Source organism: Brassica oleracea, chromosome C5 (genome assembly GCF_000695525.1).
Source record: "Brassica oleracea var. oleracea cultivar TO1000 chromosome C5, BOL, whole genome shotgun sequence".
NCBI lineage: Eukaryota > Viridiplantae > Streptophyta > Magnoliopsida > Brassicales > Brassicaceae > Brassica > Brassica oleracea.
The window spans coordinates 687,069-702,843 of record NC_027752.1 but is presented as its reverse complement, the minus strand read 5'-3'; the positions used below and the strand labels follow the sequence as shown (position 1 = coordinate 702,843).

The window sequence follows — 15,775 nt, the reverse complement described above, 5'->3', positions numbered from 1 at the left end:
ATGTGCAGTGATAAAATTTTAAATTATATTTAAAAATAAAAATTTGTTAATATTTTAGATTTTATTATTTTAAAATAATATTTTAATAAAATATTAAATACTAATTTAGTTAAAAATAGAATTAAAATAAATAATTTGATTTATTTTAAATTATATTCAAGTTATATTTAAAACTATAATTTACATAGATTTTCATTTATTTATTTTGGTTAAGATAAATTAAATTACTTTAAAACAGTAAAACTGATATAATTTTTTTTATAATTATCAAAATTAAAAATTAAAATTAATTCCTAAAATTTGTAGATATCAAAAATAAACAAATGATATTACGATTAAAAATTTATTTTTATTTTTTAAAAAGATTGTATAACATTTTGAAAATATTTTTTAATAATAGAACTTTAATGATTATAAAAATATATTTAAATACTATTTCGAAATTTTAAAATCTTTTATATTTTCCTTGTCATATTATTTAATGATATATTTGAATAGATTTATTTTAGTGATGATGTATGTGTTATTACCATATTATTAAAAGTTACCAAAAATTGAAATTAACATTAAATGTAGTTGTCCATGTCACTTTTAACCATAAGTCATGTCATCAATTTTAGTATGTCATGTCACAATTTTTTGGTGAGAGTGATTATGGAGAAGACATGTGTAAAATCACTTCATAAATAATGTCTAAGGGATTGCCACAAGTTTTTGATATTTTAACGCCATGTTTATTTATTTATTGTTTGTTATTATGAGCTGGTCTTTTTGACTTTATGATAATGAACAGGCTTTTAATATGGATTAACCAGCACAGTCTCAAGCCTGTATCACTAGATCTTGTAAATTATCTATTTGTAACCTAAAAAGGAAAACATCATAAGGACTTTCTTTGTTTTTCTCCTCGTCAAATCTTTGTAATATATTTAATTTCGGTAGGAAAAAACCTACTAAGAAATCTATTGTAATCCGGAGTTGCCTAATAACTCCATTATATAGCTTATATTTAGCAGGACCAGCTATGAATCATGCTAAGTGAAACATTTGCAACAGATCCCTAAATTTTTCGAAGAAAAGTTACATAGACATAAACTCATAAAAAATATATTAGGTCCCCAAATTTATAAAAAGATAATCTTTTGCATATACATTGCCAGAAGCCTTCAAAATTTCGGGGCTGGCATTGGATTTCAATTATTTTTATTTTTTTTGCTAAATGTTTCGATTTTGGTTGCATTAAAATGTTACTAAGCAGAAAACCTTATATATGATTCGACTCTAAGACAGTCGTCTCTGAGGATCAAGCAACTGATCAAGCAACTGATCATGCAACTTTGGAGTGATCTCATCTTGCAGTTGCTTGAGAAGCAAGTCGAAAGTTTTCTTGTCATCTCCTTCCTTTGCTATAATTACATATAATCATTTCATATTGTTCATGCACTTTAAATAGAGAGAATGGACGACAAGAATATATGATTTATATAAACCCATTTTCTAAATCATTTATTGTGTAAGCATCTTAAACCCAATTTCATAAGACACATAAGCATCAATGGACAAAAACTTAATCACCTCTTCATCAAGAACTCTCCTAGCCAAATCTCTCGGACAGATCTGCCTTTTCGGTTTCCACGAACCAAAACCCAACAACTCACTAGCCATTGCCTTCAAGCTAAGCCTTGATCTCACACCATAACTAATAGGATAATTAACCTTTACCAGGTCACGAACATCAACTTTCTTAACAACAGTGACTAGACCGTTCAGCTTCTTGGCCGTTACCGCAATACCTATACCCACAAAAACAAATTTCTCATCGCGAAATAGATCACCAAAACATTCTTCGAGGTTGGTGTTTTGGTTCACATGAAGGAGTTGGAGTATGAGACATTTGTTTTTGATGCATAACTGAACGGTAGCGGCCTTTGCACCATCTTGAGGGTTTGTCTTGGAGTTCAGAGAGATGATCACCGGTGGATCTTCTTGGTTTTCTGATAGTACGTGGAGTATCCAGCTCTTCGCAATGCAAACTTCATTGGTCACCGTCGTTTCAATGAGTATTTCATGAAATGGAATCAAATTTGTGATTGTTACCATCGTTCAATATGAAAGCGAAGAACTACTAACTTGTGTTATATATAAATACAGGAAATTAATTGTTTTGTCCATGTTCGTTGATTTTTGTGGTTGGAAAAAAAACAATATCGTCAATTTTCGAAAAGAATTTAACACAGTATAGTTAATGAATGAGTCAAATGTGATGTTATTGTACATAACCAATTTCCAACTAATAGTAAATGTGAATTTAACACACAAAATCAAATAAATATATTGAATAAGACATACACACATACATATTTTTCGTTTTTCCTATTTTCATTAATTAACTGAAGTGCACTCACAAATTAAAGAATAAAAAGTTACAATACCAAAAAATAGAATCGACCAAGAAAACCTGAAGATCCTCCGTCCGAACAAATTAATCAAATAACGAGACATCTCCATAATCTCATCTCCATGCATGCATGATAGCGACGTAAACGATAGATCGTCAGTTTATTATTATCCCTTTGGCCTTACAACGTTCAGTATAAACCTGTTTTTGCATTTTCATTTGCTCATAAAATCTCACGATGAATTCCTCAGCTTTCTCATCTATCATTTCATCTCCTTCTTCAACATCGCTATAACAATCAACATCATCATCATCTTCATCCTCATCATCATAGTGATGATCCAAATCACGTAAAGACATGGCAGATGCATATCCGGAGATTCCAGATGATGATGATGAAGATGCCGCCGTGAAAATCTCAATAGCCTCCGTTAAACGATCCCCGGATTCATCATTAATAACATCAGCATCATCCCCACCGTCTTGGCTAATCTCCGTCGTCGTCGCCGGAAGAGGAGCCGGAGGAAGGAGGATTGTGTTAGTAGACTTAGACGTAGGCATTATCGTAATCTCGGAATGGACTTTGCGTACGGACTCAACCACACGCCGCCAGAACCTGGTGTTGAAAGCCTTTCTCCTCCGGCGACGACGTAGCATGAACATGACAACGGAGAAGACGTGCATCCCACGTGATATCTTTTTGGTCTTCATGGTCGGACTCTTGTTTATTTGCTCTATCTCTAATTGGTCATCTTTATCATGTTTTGTTTCCATACTACCAAAGAAAGAAAAAAATAGAAACAAAATATCAGAAAGATAATGAGAAATCAATGAAAATGCAAAATCTTTCTCCCCTGGATTCAAAGGGAGAGAGATTTTGTTTTCTTGATTTTTGAGGATTGATTCAGGGGAGGAACTATTTGTGACCAACGGTCTCTATTTATATGTGTTCTGTCTAAAGGGGGTGTAAGCGATAGTTATTGAAATATTGAGGTTAAGTAATAAGAGGTTATAATGTTTAGGGGTTAAAAAGAAGTAGGATATTTAACGTTATAACTAGAAACAGCGCGTTTTTTCTGCCTTCGTTATGGGAGGAAGAGATTATATAAGAAAAGAAAAGAAAAGCAAAGACAGCATAAAATAGTCTACATTTTATAATTATTGCGGTTGTTAATTTAACTAAAGAAAAAAGGTTGGTAACATGCCAGATGAGTTCCGTAACTGTGTATATTTAGAGTTTCCTAAATTTTACAAGTAAGTGAAAACTAATTATGTTATTTGCAACATAGTCAAAGGAAAGGAAGATTTCTTCTAGGGTTCTGTTTCAGTCTTGAACAGAAATTATATTCAAAAACCAAAAAAAAAGTCTTAAACCAAAGCATGCAGCTCATGAATTTCATCAGCCACAGGAGAACTGCAAGCACTGCCATTGTGAGATTAATTAAGTGTTGTGCTTTTGATTGAAGTTGGTATCTTAACTATAGTAATTAAAAATCGTATAAAATGATCAAGTTAAATCTTTAGTCCTTATCCCGAAAATCACAAATGCCACTAGGACTACGGACTTCCATCTCATCTCTTGTCTCAACACTGTCTACAAGGTTATTTCAAAGCTATTGACTAACAGACTGAAAAGCATCCTCCCGAAGGTTATCTCCAATGCGCAATCGGCTTTCTTACCTGGCAGACTATTAGCTGAGAATGTTCTACTGGCCACTGATCTGGTTAAAGGGTACAAAGCGGAAAATTCAGAACCAAAGGCTATGCTAAAAGTTGATCTCCGCAAGGCCTTCGATTCAGTCCGCTGGGACTTCATAACTGCCACTCTAAAGGCTCTCTCAATCCCTGAGCAGTTTATTAATTGGATTGTTGAATGCATATCGACTCCCTCCTTCTCTGTATCTGTTAATGGTGTCTCAGGCGGGTTTTTTCATAGCACGAGAGGAGTTAGACAGGGTGATCCCCTCTCGCCTTACCTCTTCGTGCTTGCCATGGAGTCTCTCTCACGGCTACTCCAATCCAGGTTTGACTCCGGCTGGATCTCCTATCATCCTAAAACAGCTGAGTTGATTATATCTCATCTTATGTTTGCTGATGATGTGATGATTTTCTTTGATGGTTCCACCAACTCACTTCATGGAGTATCAGAATGTCTGGATGATTTCTCTTCTTGGTCAGGTTTGGTAGTGAATACGGAGAAGACAGAATTATTCACCTCAGGTTTGAGCCCAACTGATTCTATGGCCATCGCTCGATTTGGATTTCCTAGTGGTACTCTCCCAGTTAGATACCTAGGACTTCCACTCTCTAGCAGGAAGCTTAAGGTATCTGAATACGCTCCACTAATTGCCAAGATTACTACAAAATTCAGAATGTGGGCATCCAGATCTCTTTCTTTCTCTGGCAGGCTAGTATTGCTATCTTCAGTAATTGCAGGCCTAGTGAGCTTCTGGATATCAGCTTTTGTGCTTCCAAAAGGCTGCATCCGGCAAATAGAATCGTTGTGCACCAGATTCCTCTGGTCTGGTAACATAGATACTCCTAAAATGGCGAAAGTAGCTTGGAGCACAGTCTGCCTCCCAAAGGATGAAGGTGGGCTAGGGTTGAGAAGTTTCTTGGTGTGGAATCATGTTCTATGCTTGCGTTTCATTTGGCTACTATTCTCGGAAAGTGACTCGCTGTGGGTTGCTTGGCACCGCAAGTACCATTTGCAGAACAAGAGCTTCTGGGTTATTACGGAATCTCAGAATGACTCCTGGATGTGGAAACGATTACTAAAACTAAGACCAGTGGCAAAATCTTTCTGTAAAGCAGAGCTGGGAGATGGCAGAAAGATTAGTTTCTGGTTCGATGTATGGACCCAATGGGGTAGTCTGATTGATCACATAGGAGAGCGTGGACCTGTCAATACCCGAGTGCGTCTCCACGCAAAAGTATGTGATGCTGCAACGGATTCTGGTTGGTGTTTAGGAGGAGCCAGGTCGCAGGAAGAGCTTAACCTGCAAATTTATCTTACATCCGTTCCTCTTCCAACTGAAACAAATTATGAGGACAAATACGTGTGGGAAACGAACGGTACATCCTCTTCAACTTTCTCGTCAGCTCTTACTTGGGAGGTGCTTAGGCCTCGCTCTCAAAAGAAAGATTGGGCAGATAAAATCTGGTTTAAAGGCGCTGTTCCAAAATTCTCTTTCACTATGTGGACTGCAACTCTTGACCGCCTTCCTACTAGAATGAGGCTAGCATCATGGGGCCTTCAAATGCCTACTTCTTGCTGCCTTTGCTCCGCTTCAGCTGAAACTAGGGACCACCTCCTGCTATCTTGCCCCTTCTCCTTTGAGATTTGGCGCCTCATCTACCAACGACTCTCCCCTGCGACGCAGCAGCACCTCACTTGGTCGGAGCTCCTTTCATGGCTTCGAGGACCGTCCAAGGACCCGCAGACTACTCTCCGCAGGCTCGCCGCTCAGACAACAATATTCCATCTATGGAGGCAGCGTAACAATGTGCTTCATAATCAGATATCTATCTCTACGGATGGGGTTTTCAGGTTCATTGACCGAGATATTCGCAGCACCATCACAGCTAGGAGAGCCAACAAGCTCTTCAGCTCCTTAATGTCTCTTTGGTTGAGATAGCTCACTCTATCTTCTCCCGTATGTAGTTCTGCTTTGTTTTTAATCTTTTTTTGCCAAAGTGGAGCTTCTCTTAGATTTAATTTTGTAAATCTGACTTTTTCATTAATATGAATATTAACAGTTTAGCAAAAAAAAAAAAAAAGTTAACTCGTTTTGGTCAGAAGAACAAAACGATTATAACTAAAATAAACAAAGTCCTTAAAATGATTGACCTAAGTTAGTAAGTTACTTGCACGAATAATCTGACTCAAAACATGGTTCATGGAACTTGCACTACGTTCCAACCTGTTAATTATTCTCAAGCATTGTACTTATAATAAAGATGCAATGTACATCGACCATATATTTGTGTGAATGGCTTCATAAGTTATTACATATATAAAACATTTTAGTCAATATTTTGTTGATCTAAGACATTTTTATTTTTTTGAAGGAGACGGTGATCCGTGATCAGATATAATAATCACAGTGATCAGCAGAAAACAAAAATATAAAAGGAAAATAAGAGCGGTTCATGTAGACTTTTAAAATTTGACTAGCTAAAGTGATAGTTGTCCGAAAAGAAAAAAAAAACTAACGTGATATATAATTTATAGTTTAAATTTCAGGTAATTTTATATTGTTGCAGTATATATTTTTAGACGAACATATAAGCCCAGTTGAGCTAAATCAAACTGGATTTGAGCTAAAGTTTTGAATAAAAGCCGAATCAAATATTGATTCTTGTTATTGAACATATTCTATGGTTTTCTATATAATGTTTGAACTAAATCAAACAGAAACCTAGGAAAACACACACACACAACAAAATCTATGATAGGACACGGTTCCGTGGAAAGTAAAATAACCGAGACAGCAGTAAGACATTATTCAACGACAGCGCAACTAAACCAATCACCTTCGCTCTTAAGTCTTTTGCTAATTATTGATCAAGTCTCTGATTATTTCTACAATTATTATTTGATTACAACGAAGGTTCTATTGTACGTACGTATATCTCTATTATACTTGATTATTAATCAAGTCCAATCATCTAAATTTGATTGAAATTAGTCACTAAGTATTGTTCAGATCGTATTTATTACAATTACGGATAAAAACATAGTAGTACTATTTAGACAACTTTGTGTGCAAGTGTAAACAAGCTTGTAAGCTACCTTATATACAGACCGACCACGATTCTTTACTTTGTCACGAGCTTCATTAGTTCATTGTGTTAGTTAATCACCCACTTTCGAATCTCTAATAACTAAAACTGTAACTTTTGACTGATTAGAGAACGGTGATAATGAATCTTGGATTAATAGAAGAATACTGGGAACGGTCTAGTTACATACGTCTCCTTAATTGAGTCTACGCGTCTATATTACACTCAGAAGACACGTAATTAGAAAAAAATCAATTACTAATAATCAACTGTAAAAACACCACAAGAAGTTCTGAAGAAACAAACAAAAGGCTAAACAGCTCAGATCTTTCCCGCGTACAGCCCTGATAGGTCCCACTTGAAATCCAACTTTATGAAAATAAGTTTTGATGTTCTTTTCTTTCTCCGTAAACAACTTTATTTTATTGAATATTTATGTGTAAAATCTCTCTCTCTCCGCGTAGACAACTGCTAAAAGCTGCTAGCTTCTTGTATAAATACACACACAAGTGTCCACACCTTCTCCCATCAACACAGCCACCTGAAGAACCATAAGCAGCAAAAAAAAGGCAGTAATAAACCAAACTCATGGGGGAATCAAAGAAGAAAAGCAGATCAGTCGCTACACAAAGAGCTTGGAATCTTGTAAGAATGGCTCTTCTATGGGGAAGAAAAGGTGGCATCTTCAAGAAATGGCACATGTTCGAGCTACGTAACTTGGTCCCCAAGCATCTTAAAGCCCTAGCTCATCATTCTAACAGCGTTGATGATAGCGTCCGTTACCTCGGTGAGAAACAGCTCTCTTTCGACGAGACCCCGGTCTTTAACGTAAAGATGCATCGTCCTGCTTCGATGAGGTTCCTATTGCCTTGCATTGCTCCTCCCGTTGACTTTGATTACGACTTTGAATTGGACCGTCAAGATAATGATGCCGACGATGTTAGATCCTACGGCTACTATAACGATTATTGCAATGAGAAATGTGAACGTGCGGATGGTACTTATCAAGATGAAGAAGAAGATGAGAAAGGGGTTGATGTGAGAGCAGATGAGTTTATTGCTAACTTCTATCAACAGATGAAGTTACAGAGACAAATCTCTTACTTGCAATACAAAGAACACAATGACGTTGTATGATGATCATAACAAGTGTTCTAAATTTTTCACATAGAAATGTTTCTCTTTTTTTTTTTTTGTTAATTCTCCATTTTTTGTTTTCAATTTTGGTTAAATAAATGGTTACTTCATTGTTATAGACTTTTAGTTTCTTTCTGCAACCCACAAACACACAATAAAACAGAGACATATGAGTTCACTGTTACATTGAGTTACAGTCTTGATTTCAAAAGGTCACTGACTAACTTTCAGAAGATTTATCACAACAACAAAAAAAGAAAAAAAAAGCATACTCATAAGAAAGAAGGATCAATCAATCAGTCGAGTGAAGTAATCTTCTCTTCGTCAACATCAAAAGCTTTACGAGCTTGTTTCAGCTCTTCTTGCATTGCCAATAGTTCTCTACAACGGTTAAGTTTTGGCAAATCCTGCATAAAACCATATCACAAGAACATAGTCATATAGATAGAACACAAAACCATAGCCAATCTCAGTACTTCATTTTGAGTAATTTACCTTGCGGATTAGATACAAGAAGTCATCAACTAGTAGCCTTCCTCTCTTTGTGCCTATCTCTTGAGCCTTATGTGTCTTTAACATTAAAGAAAAACTCTTCTTGGATTAAAAAGATGAGAGAGAGTGAATAAATATAGATGAGAGAAAGTGAATACCAAATCAGTGACGTATTCCACAACAATGTCTTCTACAAGCGCCACAGTCTCTGGAAGCGGCTAAAAGACAGAGGACACATGAACTTTAGCATAAAAGTATATTAATAAAAAAAAAACATGCAAGATTCTAAAGAATGTTTGGTTAGATATGCATCATGAGTTAGTACCATTCAAAGCAACACCTTGTAACTGAATAATATCCACTTATATGATATGTAGAAAAGAAGAGAGCTTACGTTTTGCTCATCACCAAATCCATACATCATATGCTGCACTGAGAATCATCAAAAAAAAAAAAACTCATTGTTACCACAAACACCAATTGTTACACTGTAGCCTAAAGAATGTTTAGAAAGAAAAAAAAAAAATCAAAATTACATTCTTTTTGAAAGAGGGGTTTGCGTTTCTCCGGCGCTTGAGAACTGCCCGTAGCTTTAGATTTCGACGACGACGAAGCCGCCGTTGCTCCTGGTGTGCTACTCATCTTCCTCTTCTCTCCTAATTTCTCTAACCCTAGTGTGAGTGTTTTAGGGGAAAACTTCACAAAAAAGCATCCAAAGGCAGAATTCTCAATTCCTCTAAACCAGAGAGCTACCGGACGATAGAAGAGTCGAAAAGGGGAAGAGAGGAACTCACCGGAGATGAACAGACGGGAATAGCAAATCGGCGACGATGACGGAAGAGAAGACTTCCGCTTTTTATAAGAAAATAAAATATTCACTTTTTTTTTTGTTTTAACGTTTGGGCCTAAGAAATGCCCATTCATATTAATACAACACAAAAGGCCCATTCATATTAATACCACACATGACTAGGGATGTTAAGTCATGGATTAGGGCCCAACCCTCTCTAGTGTAATATAAACTCAACCCTATTTTAACTCAGCCCTATTTTAACCCTTTTTTAATTATAGGGTTAGGGTTGGTACTAGGGTTAGCCCAATTAACTTATATGTCATGTAATAATGTTTTGTTATCAAATTTAATCAAAGTTTACATGTTTTTAAAAACTCAAAATATGATTATATAAATGAAAAAGTCTCTTTTATTCATTTTTGTCCTCAAATTCAAAGTATGAAATTAAAAAAACTAAAGTTTACATGTTTTTATTCATGAAGTGTAAAAATCAAAATTCCAATAAGTCATGTAAAGCAAAGCTCCACTCTCCAAGTCTCTAACACTCCAAGTCTCTAACACTCAATTCATCATGTTCCTCTTCTTGGGATTCTTCATCTTCATTATACTCCAAGTCCATCAATTCGTTTTCTGCCTCAAGAGCTGCCATTCTTTGTACTGTTTGTGAGTCCATGCTGCAGCCTGCAACAAAAAATAAAAATTCTATTATTACTTTGGGATTCTTTGAAGCAAATATGATTGAACACATGGAAGAACACAAGTTAACCACTAAGAGAACACAAGCTAGGCACACGCAAGACAATTACACCACAGAGAGTTGAGTTGTAAGATCAGACATTGACACAAACAAAAAGAACAAATATTATTCATATAGTGTAAATGTTCGAGCTTCCCAAAAGATGTGATGACTTACAAATATTGTAAATGTTCGAGATTCCCAAGCTCAGGTGCAAGATGCCAAGATGTCCAATAGCTTTTCTAAACCGGATTGGTCCTCCTGAAGCAAATCAATATAATATCGTTTCCTTTTAATACTCAGTCAGTGCAGTCACACATTCACAAGCTAGACACAGAACAAAACTGAATCCAAAAAAAAATAATATAGTTTCACAAGTTACAACTCAAAGTCGATCAACAAGAGAACATAGTAAAACCTAATAAAAAAAAAGGAACAACCTTTCAGTTGTTTAACTATCGTTATGAGCAGATCGAGGCAAGCAAAAACAACTTGTTTGAAACAAGGGACAAAGTCAAGTGTCGTGGAGAAGTAGGAGAAGGAGAACAGTAGCCCATCACAATGGAACTCAATTAGCGTAAGATAGAACCATAAGTCAATCAATCAAACAAATACAACTAGAAGTCTACAAGTCTAAGAGAAGATAACCCAGAAGGTCGAGAGATACCTTTGATTTCGTTTTCGTTTTCAGAAGATCCATGTGAGATGAAATTAGAACGTCCATGTTACGGATCCATCGATTTCGATTCAGAACAAACCCTTAGCCTTCGATTTCATTTTCGTCTTCATAAGAACATATGGCCTTCGATTTCGATTCAGGACAAACCCCTCGCCTTCGATTTCGATTCAGAACAAACCCAGAACCTTTGATTTTGATTTCGATGTCGAGTTGTACGGTATAACTGAAAGAGAGATGGAAAATAATTAACCCTATTGGTACCCGTAAAATTAGGCGGCTCATTCTTAACCCACATTAAAAAATACTGGTTTTGGGTTATAAATTTTCATGCGGGCCGGGTTACCCCTTTAGAAATGAGCCCACGACAACATCCCTACACATGACCTATATGGATTGTTTCTTACCTTGCAATACCACAAACAAACACACATATACAAACTTTACATAGTAAAGAGCTATAAGATTTATTTTCATACAACTCAATTTCAAATATTTGATTGAATCATAAGACTCACTTTTCTTTTCTTTTTCCTTAAAAGGTTATCCTCACATCAATCGATATGATACAACAATCCAATTTGCTTCTTTAGAAACTTTTCAATTTTCTTGATAGTTATTCAATAACAAAAAAAAAACAGAATCAAGACTTGATGACTCCAAGAGTAGAGGCTTGAAGCGAGACGGTATGACTCTCATCTCCAATATGAATCCCATGATCACCGATCGGTATCCTTCGGATACCGGCCCGGTCCACCACACTTAAATACTTACACACGTGTATATTCACCTGCACACGCTTGCTCTCCCCTGTCGCCACGTGTACCCTCGTGAAAGCAACCAGCTGCTTTCTCGGGGCCCATTCTCCACTTGGCGGAGCTGAGAACACAAGCATCGTGTGAGTCCCGTCTCTCGACCCAACGTTCTTGATATCAACGTGGACTCCAAGAGAGAGACGGTTACACCTAGCGTGCGTCACACGTATAGACTTCCCTGATACGGTGCCGTTTCTACCACGTACAGCTATAGGAATCACCTTAGGCGCGTCGGCTATGCTGTGCGTGAAGCGGGCGTAACTCAAACCGTGACCGAACGGGTAAACAACCGGACCGTCGTAAAACCGGTATGTTCGACCCGGTATACGCTTGGACCGGATTGCTCTCATGGACATTTCGGTCATCGGTAAGTTTGTTAGATACTCTTGCGGGTACCACGTCATCGGAAGCTTCCCTCCGGGGTTAGCAGCGCCGAATAAAATATCAGCGATTGCTCTTCCGCCTTCCTGACCCGGATACCCGGCCCAAACAATTGCTGAGATCTTCGGGTCCTTCTCTGCGAAAGATACATCAATAGGCCCACCAGACATTAAAACTAAAACAACTGGGCCTTTAGAGGCCCGGGCAACTCTAGAGATTAGCTCTTGTTGTTTCCCAGGCAAAAGCAAACTGTTTCTGTCTTTGAACTCAGCTTCAATAGACTGGTCCAAACCCATCAGGAGAACCGTCGCATCAGATCCACGAGCTGCGTCAGCCGCACTATCGAACAATCTATCGTCCATGCAGTGCACGTCCGCACAACCTTTGTTGTGAACGGTTCGTGCATAACCGGCTATTCCTTGAACCGGACTGGTATATCCACAAGCAATACCTGCGTAGTTACCAATCATTGTGACAGTTGCGTCCGAGTTTGGTCCGATAACGGCTACCGTACGGTGGCGGTGACGTGAGAGAGGTAGAGACGGGCCGAGGTTCTTGAGGAGGACGATTCCTTGATGAGCTGCTTCGAGAGCTAGTCCCTTGTGAACCGGTGTGCACACGTGCGCCGATCCAAGGTGTCCGTAAGGCTGAGTCGCTATATCGCCGTCGAACATTCCTAGTCTCATTTGTACTGTTAGCGTGTTGATTACGGCATTGTCGATGTCTGACTCACGCAACAGGTTTTTGTTCACCGCATCGATGGTATGAGCTCCTAGAAACGGTCCACAATCCAAATCCAAGCCTACAAACAATTCACATGATTAGTTATAAACATACATAGAAATTTGGTCAGTGGTCACAATCTACATAGATATCAATTTTTATTGATTATATAACAAAATTGTAGCCATTAAATACCAGCTTTGATGGATTTAGCGGCTGCTTCTTCAGGAGTACCAGTGTAATGTTGTGTGTCGTATAGAACACCAACAGAGTCACAATCGGAGACGATGTATCTGTTAACAAAATATAAGTCAACGGTCAGCGATGTGTATCAAATATATTATAGAAGTGTATTTTAGCTAACGTAGCATGAAATTACCCGTTGAGACCCCATTGGTTACGTATGGTTTTTTTCAGGAGGTTAGGATCGGCACATGTCGGAACGCCGTTAACTTGATTGTACGAACACATAATGCTCGCCACGTTTCCTTCCTTCACACACATACGGAACGGAACATCGAACGTGTCTTCTATATCTTGCTTGCTCACCTGACAATCACGTGCGAAATTCTCCCATGAGAAAATTTTAAATTATAAATTAAAAATCGAAGTGAGAAAATAAAAAAATAAAACCTTAGCGTTGAAGTGGAATCTATCGACGCCGTTCCAGTTGTCGAGATCGTACGCCGTGAAATGTTTGCAACAGGCGGCGACTTTCAACCGGCTACGGTCGTTTCCCTGTAAACCTCTTACGTAGCTGGCGGCGTATTTACCAGCTAGGACAGGGTCTTCACCGGGAGTTTCCTGTCCACGTCCCCAACGCGGGTCCCGCAATATGTTAACGTTTGGGCTCCAGTATGTGAGCCCACCAACTCCACCGTTATACATAGCCCTGGCCTCATTTGACACAACCTGCGCACCCCCTCGATAGCGTAAGTTAGTCGTATTAATATCAGCATTGATAAAATGCGCTATACTAATGTTGCAAGTTGATACCATGTCGTGCAACTTGATGCCTCGTTGTTAGCAAAAGGTGTACGATACGTTCAGATTTCATTTTCTCGCCTTTTTAATGTTTTAATATTGTACTGTTATTTTGCTTTTTTATATACTATTCGAGTAATCAAGATATATTATAAGTCAATTCAGCTGTTTAAAATAAATTTTATTTAGAATCAGATCTTTGTTACAAATTGGAGGCATAAAAACAAACAAAACCAAAAGAAGAATAATATTTAAAGCAAGTTACTTTAAATATATTTCTATTACTTTAAATGGCGTAGGCTAATAAGAGATTCGTTCCTACGTTTTTTTGCATGAACTACCAGACATAACAAAACACGAGAACCGTCAAAACATCACCTCTATTTATTATTCTCTATCATATACAATAAAATAAATTAAAATATCAAAATATAAGTAATATTTCGAGAGGAGAGAATATTTCGACCCACCGAAAGTATTCCGAATAAATTATACTAGCATCGCTACTGAATTTAATAAGTTAGATAAGTTATTATATAGTGTTATTATTATTATATAATAACACTATTACTTACGTCATTTTCACAGTGAAGATATTGAGAAGTGTTTAATGCTAGGTAGATCGGTGTTTTGAGTTAATGGATAAAAGAGAGAGAGAGAGAGATAAAATATCTGACCCGTCCGATGGATTCCCACAAGGAGGCATTGAAGGAAGCAGCAGTGGTGATAACTTGAGGGAAACTGGTGGCCGCAGGGAAGGTCCCACCGAACTTAGTACCGGGACCCACATTTGAAACGCCGTGTAAGGCCTCCGACCACCACTCATACCCTTTGATTCCTAGCCGTGGAATCGCCGCCGCAGTGTTTCCTAACAAGCTTACTTTCTCGGCAAACGTCAGCCGTCCGATCAAATCTTTTACTCTCTCCGGTATCGGAACTGACTGCTGACAGAATCTCAGCGTCGCTGTTGCTGCGTCCTTTGTATCGCAAGCAAACGTTTCGCGGCTGTGAACGTGAATGCTGCTGCTTACAAAGAAGAAAAGAATAGCGGCCAAGAACGCCATTTTGTGGAGAATCATTTCTTTAGTTTTTGTTTTATTTTCCTCTTCCGGTTAACTTTGTGGGGTGGAAGAGAAAAATGAAAATGTGATGAAGGATTGTGAGAGTGAAGTTTGTGTGCTTATATAGAGAGGCAACGAAGTTATGATAACGAGTAGCTCTCTTCATGATTTTATTTATTTATTACGCTACCATTGCAATATTATATTTTAAATACAAATATTGCAAAATCAAACATATGAAGATCTAAATAACTTTTTCTTATATTTTTAAAAATAATTTTTTTATTTATCTAATTCGTAAATAATTTACATTTAAATTTGAGGAACAAGTGGGAGATTTGATGAGTGAACTAACCTGCCATTTTGGATATGTAATGGTTAGATAATGTTGGAAGACAGTTGTCTCGGCGTGGGTCCCGATTCCTTAGAGATATTATATGTCAAGTTAGATAGATTTTATTCTAATTCAACATTTTAAAATGGCGTAGTAACTCTCTTAATTTGGTTTTGATTATTTTTTTGACTAACTATTTCGTTTTGATTGTTCTTTATTTTAGATCGTAACAAAGAAAAATGTTGATTTATATTCGAAGTTATCTATTTTGCGATACGGTTTCTTTTTTCTTCAACATGTTTCCCACTTGCAGGTAAAGATAGTAGTAACTTGGCTTATACGAGATGTCACCATTCTAAATTCCTAACGATCTTTATTTTATTCTGCTTTTTCTTTTAATATACATTTTGGTTCTTTTTTTTCTTACATGTAGATGTAGCCGGTGAAGTGGAATTCCACG

At 37.2% G+C, this 15,775-nt stretch overlaps 5 protein-coding genes and 1 long non-coding RNA gene across 6 annotated transcripts; 1 reads left to right on the top strand and 5 right to left on the bottom strand.

Moving 5' to 3' along the window:
* Positions 1 to 1,506: 1,506 nt before the first annotated feature.
* LOC106344214 lies at positions 1,507 to 2,100 on the bottom strand. The gene has a single exon (XM_013783629.1). The coding sequence runs from the start codon at positions 2,098 to 2,100 to the stop codon at positions 1,507 to 1,509; it is 594 nt and encodes a 197-aa protein (XP_013639083.1).
* A 271-nt stretch (positions 2,101 to 2,371) lies between these two features.
* Positions 2,372 to 3,452, bottom strand: LOC106293954 (nonsense-mediated mRNA decay protein 2). The gene has a single exon (XM_013729586.1). It carries the CDS (start codon positions 3,170 to 3,172, stop codon positions 2,555 to 2,557), a length of 618 nt encoding a protein of 205 aa, XP_013585040.1. The 5' UTR covers positions 3,173 to 3,452; the 3' UTR covers positions 2,372 to 2,554.
* Positions 3,453 to 7,703: 4,251 nt separating this feature from the next.
* LOC106292834 lies at positions 7,704 to 8,563 on the top strand. The gene has a single exon (XM_013728493.1). The coding sequence runs from the start codon at positions 7,772 to 7,774 to the stop codon at positions 8,318 to 8,320; it is 549 nt and encodes a 182-aa protein (XP_013583947.1). The 5' UTR covers positions 7,704 to 7,771; the 3' UTR covers positions 8,321 to 8,563.
* On the bottom strand, positions 8,416 to 9,704 carry LOC106292836 (transcription initiation factor TFIID subunit 13). The gene is made up of 6 exons (XM_013728494.1): positions 9,607 to 9,704; positions 9,349 to 9,508; positions 9,207 to 9,244; positions 8,971 to 9,030; positions 8,816 to 8,890; positions 8,416 to 8,727 (listed from the first exon to the last, which is right to left on the bottom strand). Exons 2-6 carry the CDS (start codon positions 9,452 to 9,454, stop codon positions 8,617 to 8,619), a joined length of 390 nt encoding a protein of 129 aa, XP_013583948.1. The 5' UTR covers positions 9,455 to 9,508; positions 9,607 to 9,704; the 3' UTR covers positions 8,416 to 8,616.
* A 298-nt stretch (positions 9,705 to 10,002) lies between these two features.
* Positions 10,003 to 11,278, bottom strand: LOC106295126. Its single transcript, XR_001260969.1, has 3 exons — positions 11,009 to 11,278; positions 10,519 to 10,602; positions 10,003 to 10,286 (listed from the first exon to the last, which is right to left on the bottom strand). It is a non-coding gene; the product is annotated as an uncharacterized LOC106295126 (long non-coding RNA).
* Positions 11,279 to 11,499: 221 nt separating this feature from the next.
* Positions 11,500 to 15,083, bottom strand: LOC106295125 (probable beta-D-xylosidase 2). Its single transcript, XM_013730928.1, has 5 exons — positions 14,598 to 15,083; positions 13,570 to 13,848; positions 13,316 to 13,485; positions 13,132 to 13,229; positions 11,500 to 13,015 (listed from the first exon to the last, which is right to left on the bottom strand). Exons 1-5 carry the CDS (start codon positions 14,997 to 14,999, stop codon positions 11,661 to 11,663), a joined length of 2,304 nt encoding a protein of 767 aa, XP_013586382.1. The 5' UTR covers positions 15,000 to 15,083; the 3' UTR covers positions 11,500 to 11,660.
* Positions 15,084 to 15,775: the final 692 nt, after the last annotated feature.

What these genes read in the sequence shown, in the direction of transcription:
- LOC106293954 (XM_013729586.1), bottom strand. Translation starts at nt 3,172, where the DNA reads ATGGAAACAAAACATGATAAAGATGACCAATTAGAGATAGAGCAAATA.
- LOC106295125 (XM_013730928.1), bottom strand. Translation starts at nt 14,999, where the DNA reads ATGATTCTCCACAAAATGGCGTTCTTGGCCGCTATTCTTTTCTTCTTT. An exon ending in TGTGGGAATCCATCGGACGG is followed by an intron (nt 13,849 to 14,597) that starts GTCAGATATTTT and finishes GGGGGTGCGCAG; the next exon opens with GTTGTGTCAAATGAGGCCAG. An exon ending in CGCTAAATCCATCAAAGCTG is followed by an intron (nt 13,016 to 13,131) that starts GTATTTAATGGC and finishes AATTGTTTGTAG; the next exon opens with GCTTGGATTTGGATTGTGGA.
- LOC106292836 (XM_013728494.1), bottom strand. Translation starts at nt 9,454, where the DNA reads ATGAGTAGCACACCAGGAGCAACGGCGGCTTCGTCGTCGTCGAAATCT. An exon ending in ACCCCTCTTTCAAAAAGAAT is followed by an intron (nt 9,245 to 9,348) that starts GTAATTTTGATT and finishes GATGATTCTCAG; the next exon opens with TGCAGCATATGATGTATGGA. An exon ending in GATTTGGTGATGAGCAAAAC is followed by an intron (nt 9,031 to 9,206) that starts GTAAGCTCTCTT and finishes TCTGTCTTTTAG; the next exon opens with CCGCTTCCAGAGACTGTGGC.
- LOC106344214 (XM_013783629.1), bottom strand. Translation starts at nt 2,100, where the DNA reads ATGGTAACAATCACAAATTTGATTCCATTTCATGAAATACTCATTGAA.
- LOC106292834 (XM_013728493.1), top strand. Translation starts at nt 7,772, where the DNA reads ATGGGGGAATCAAAGAAGAAAAGCAGATCAGTCGCTACACAAAGAGCT.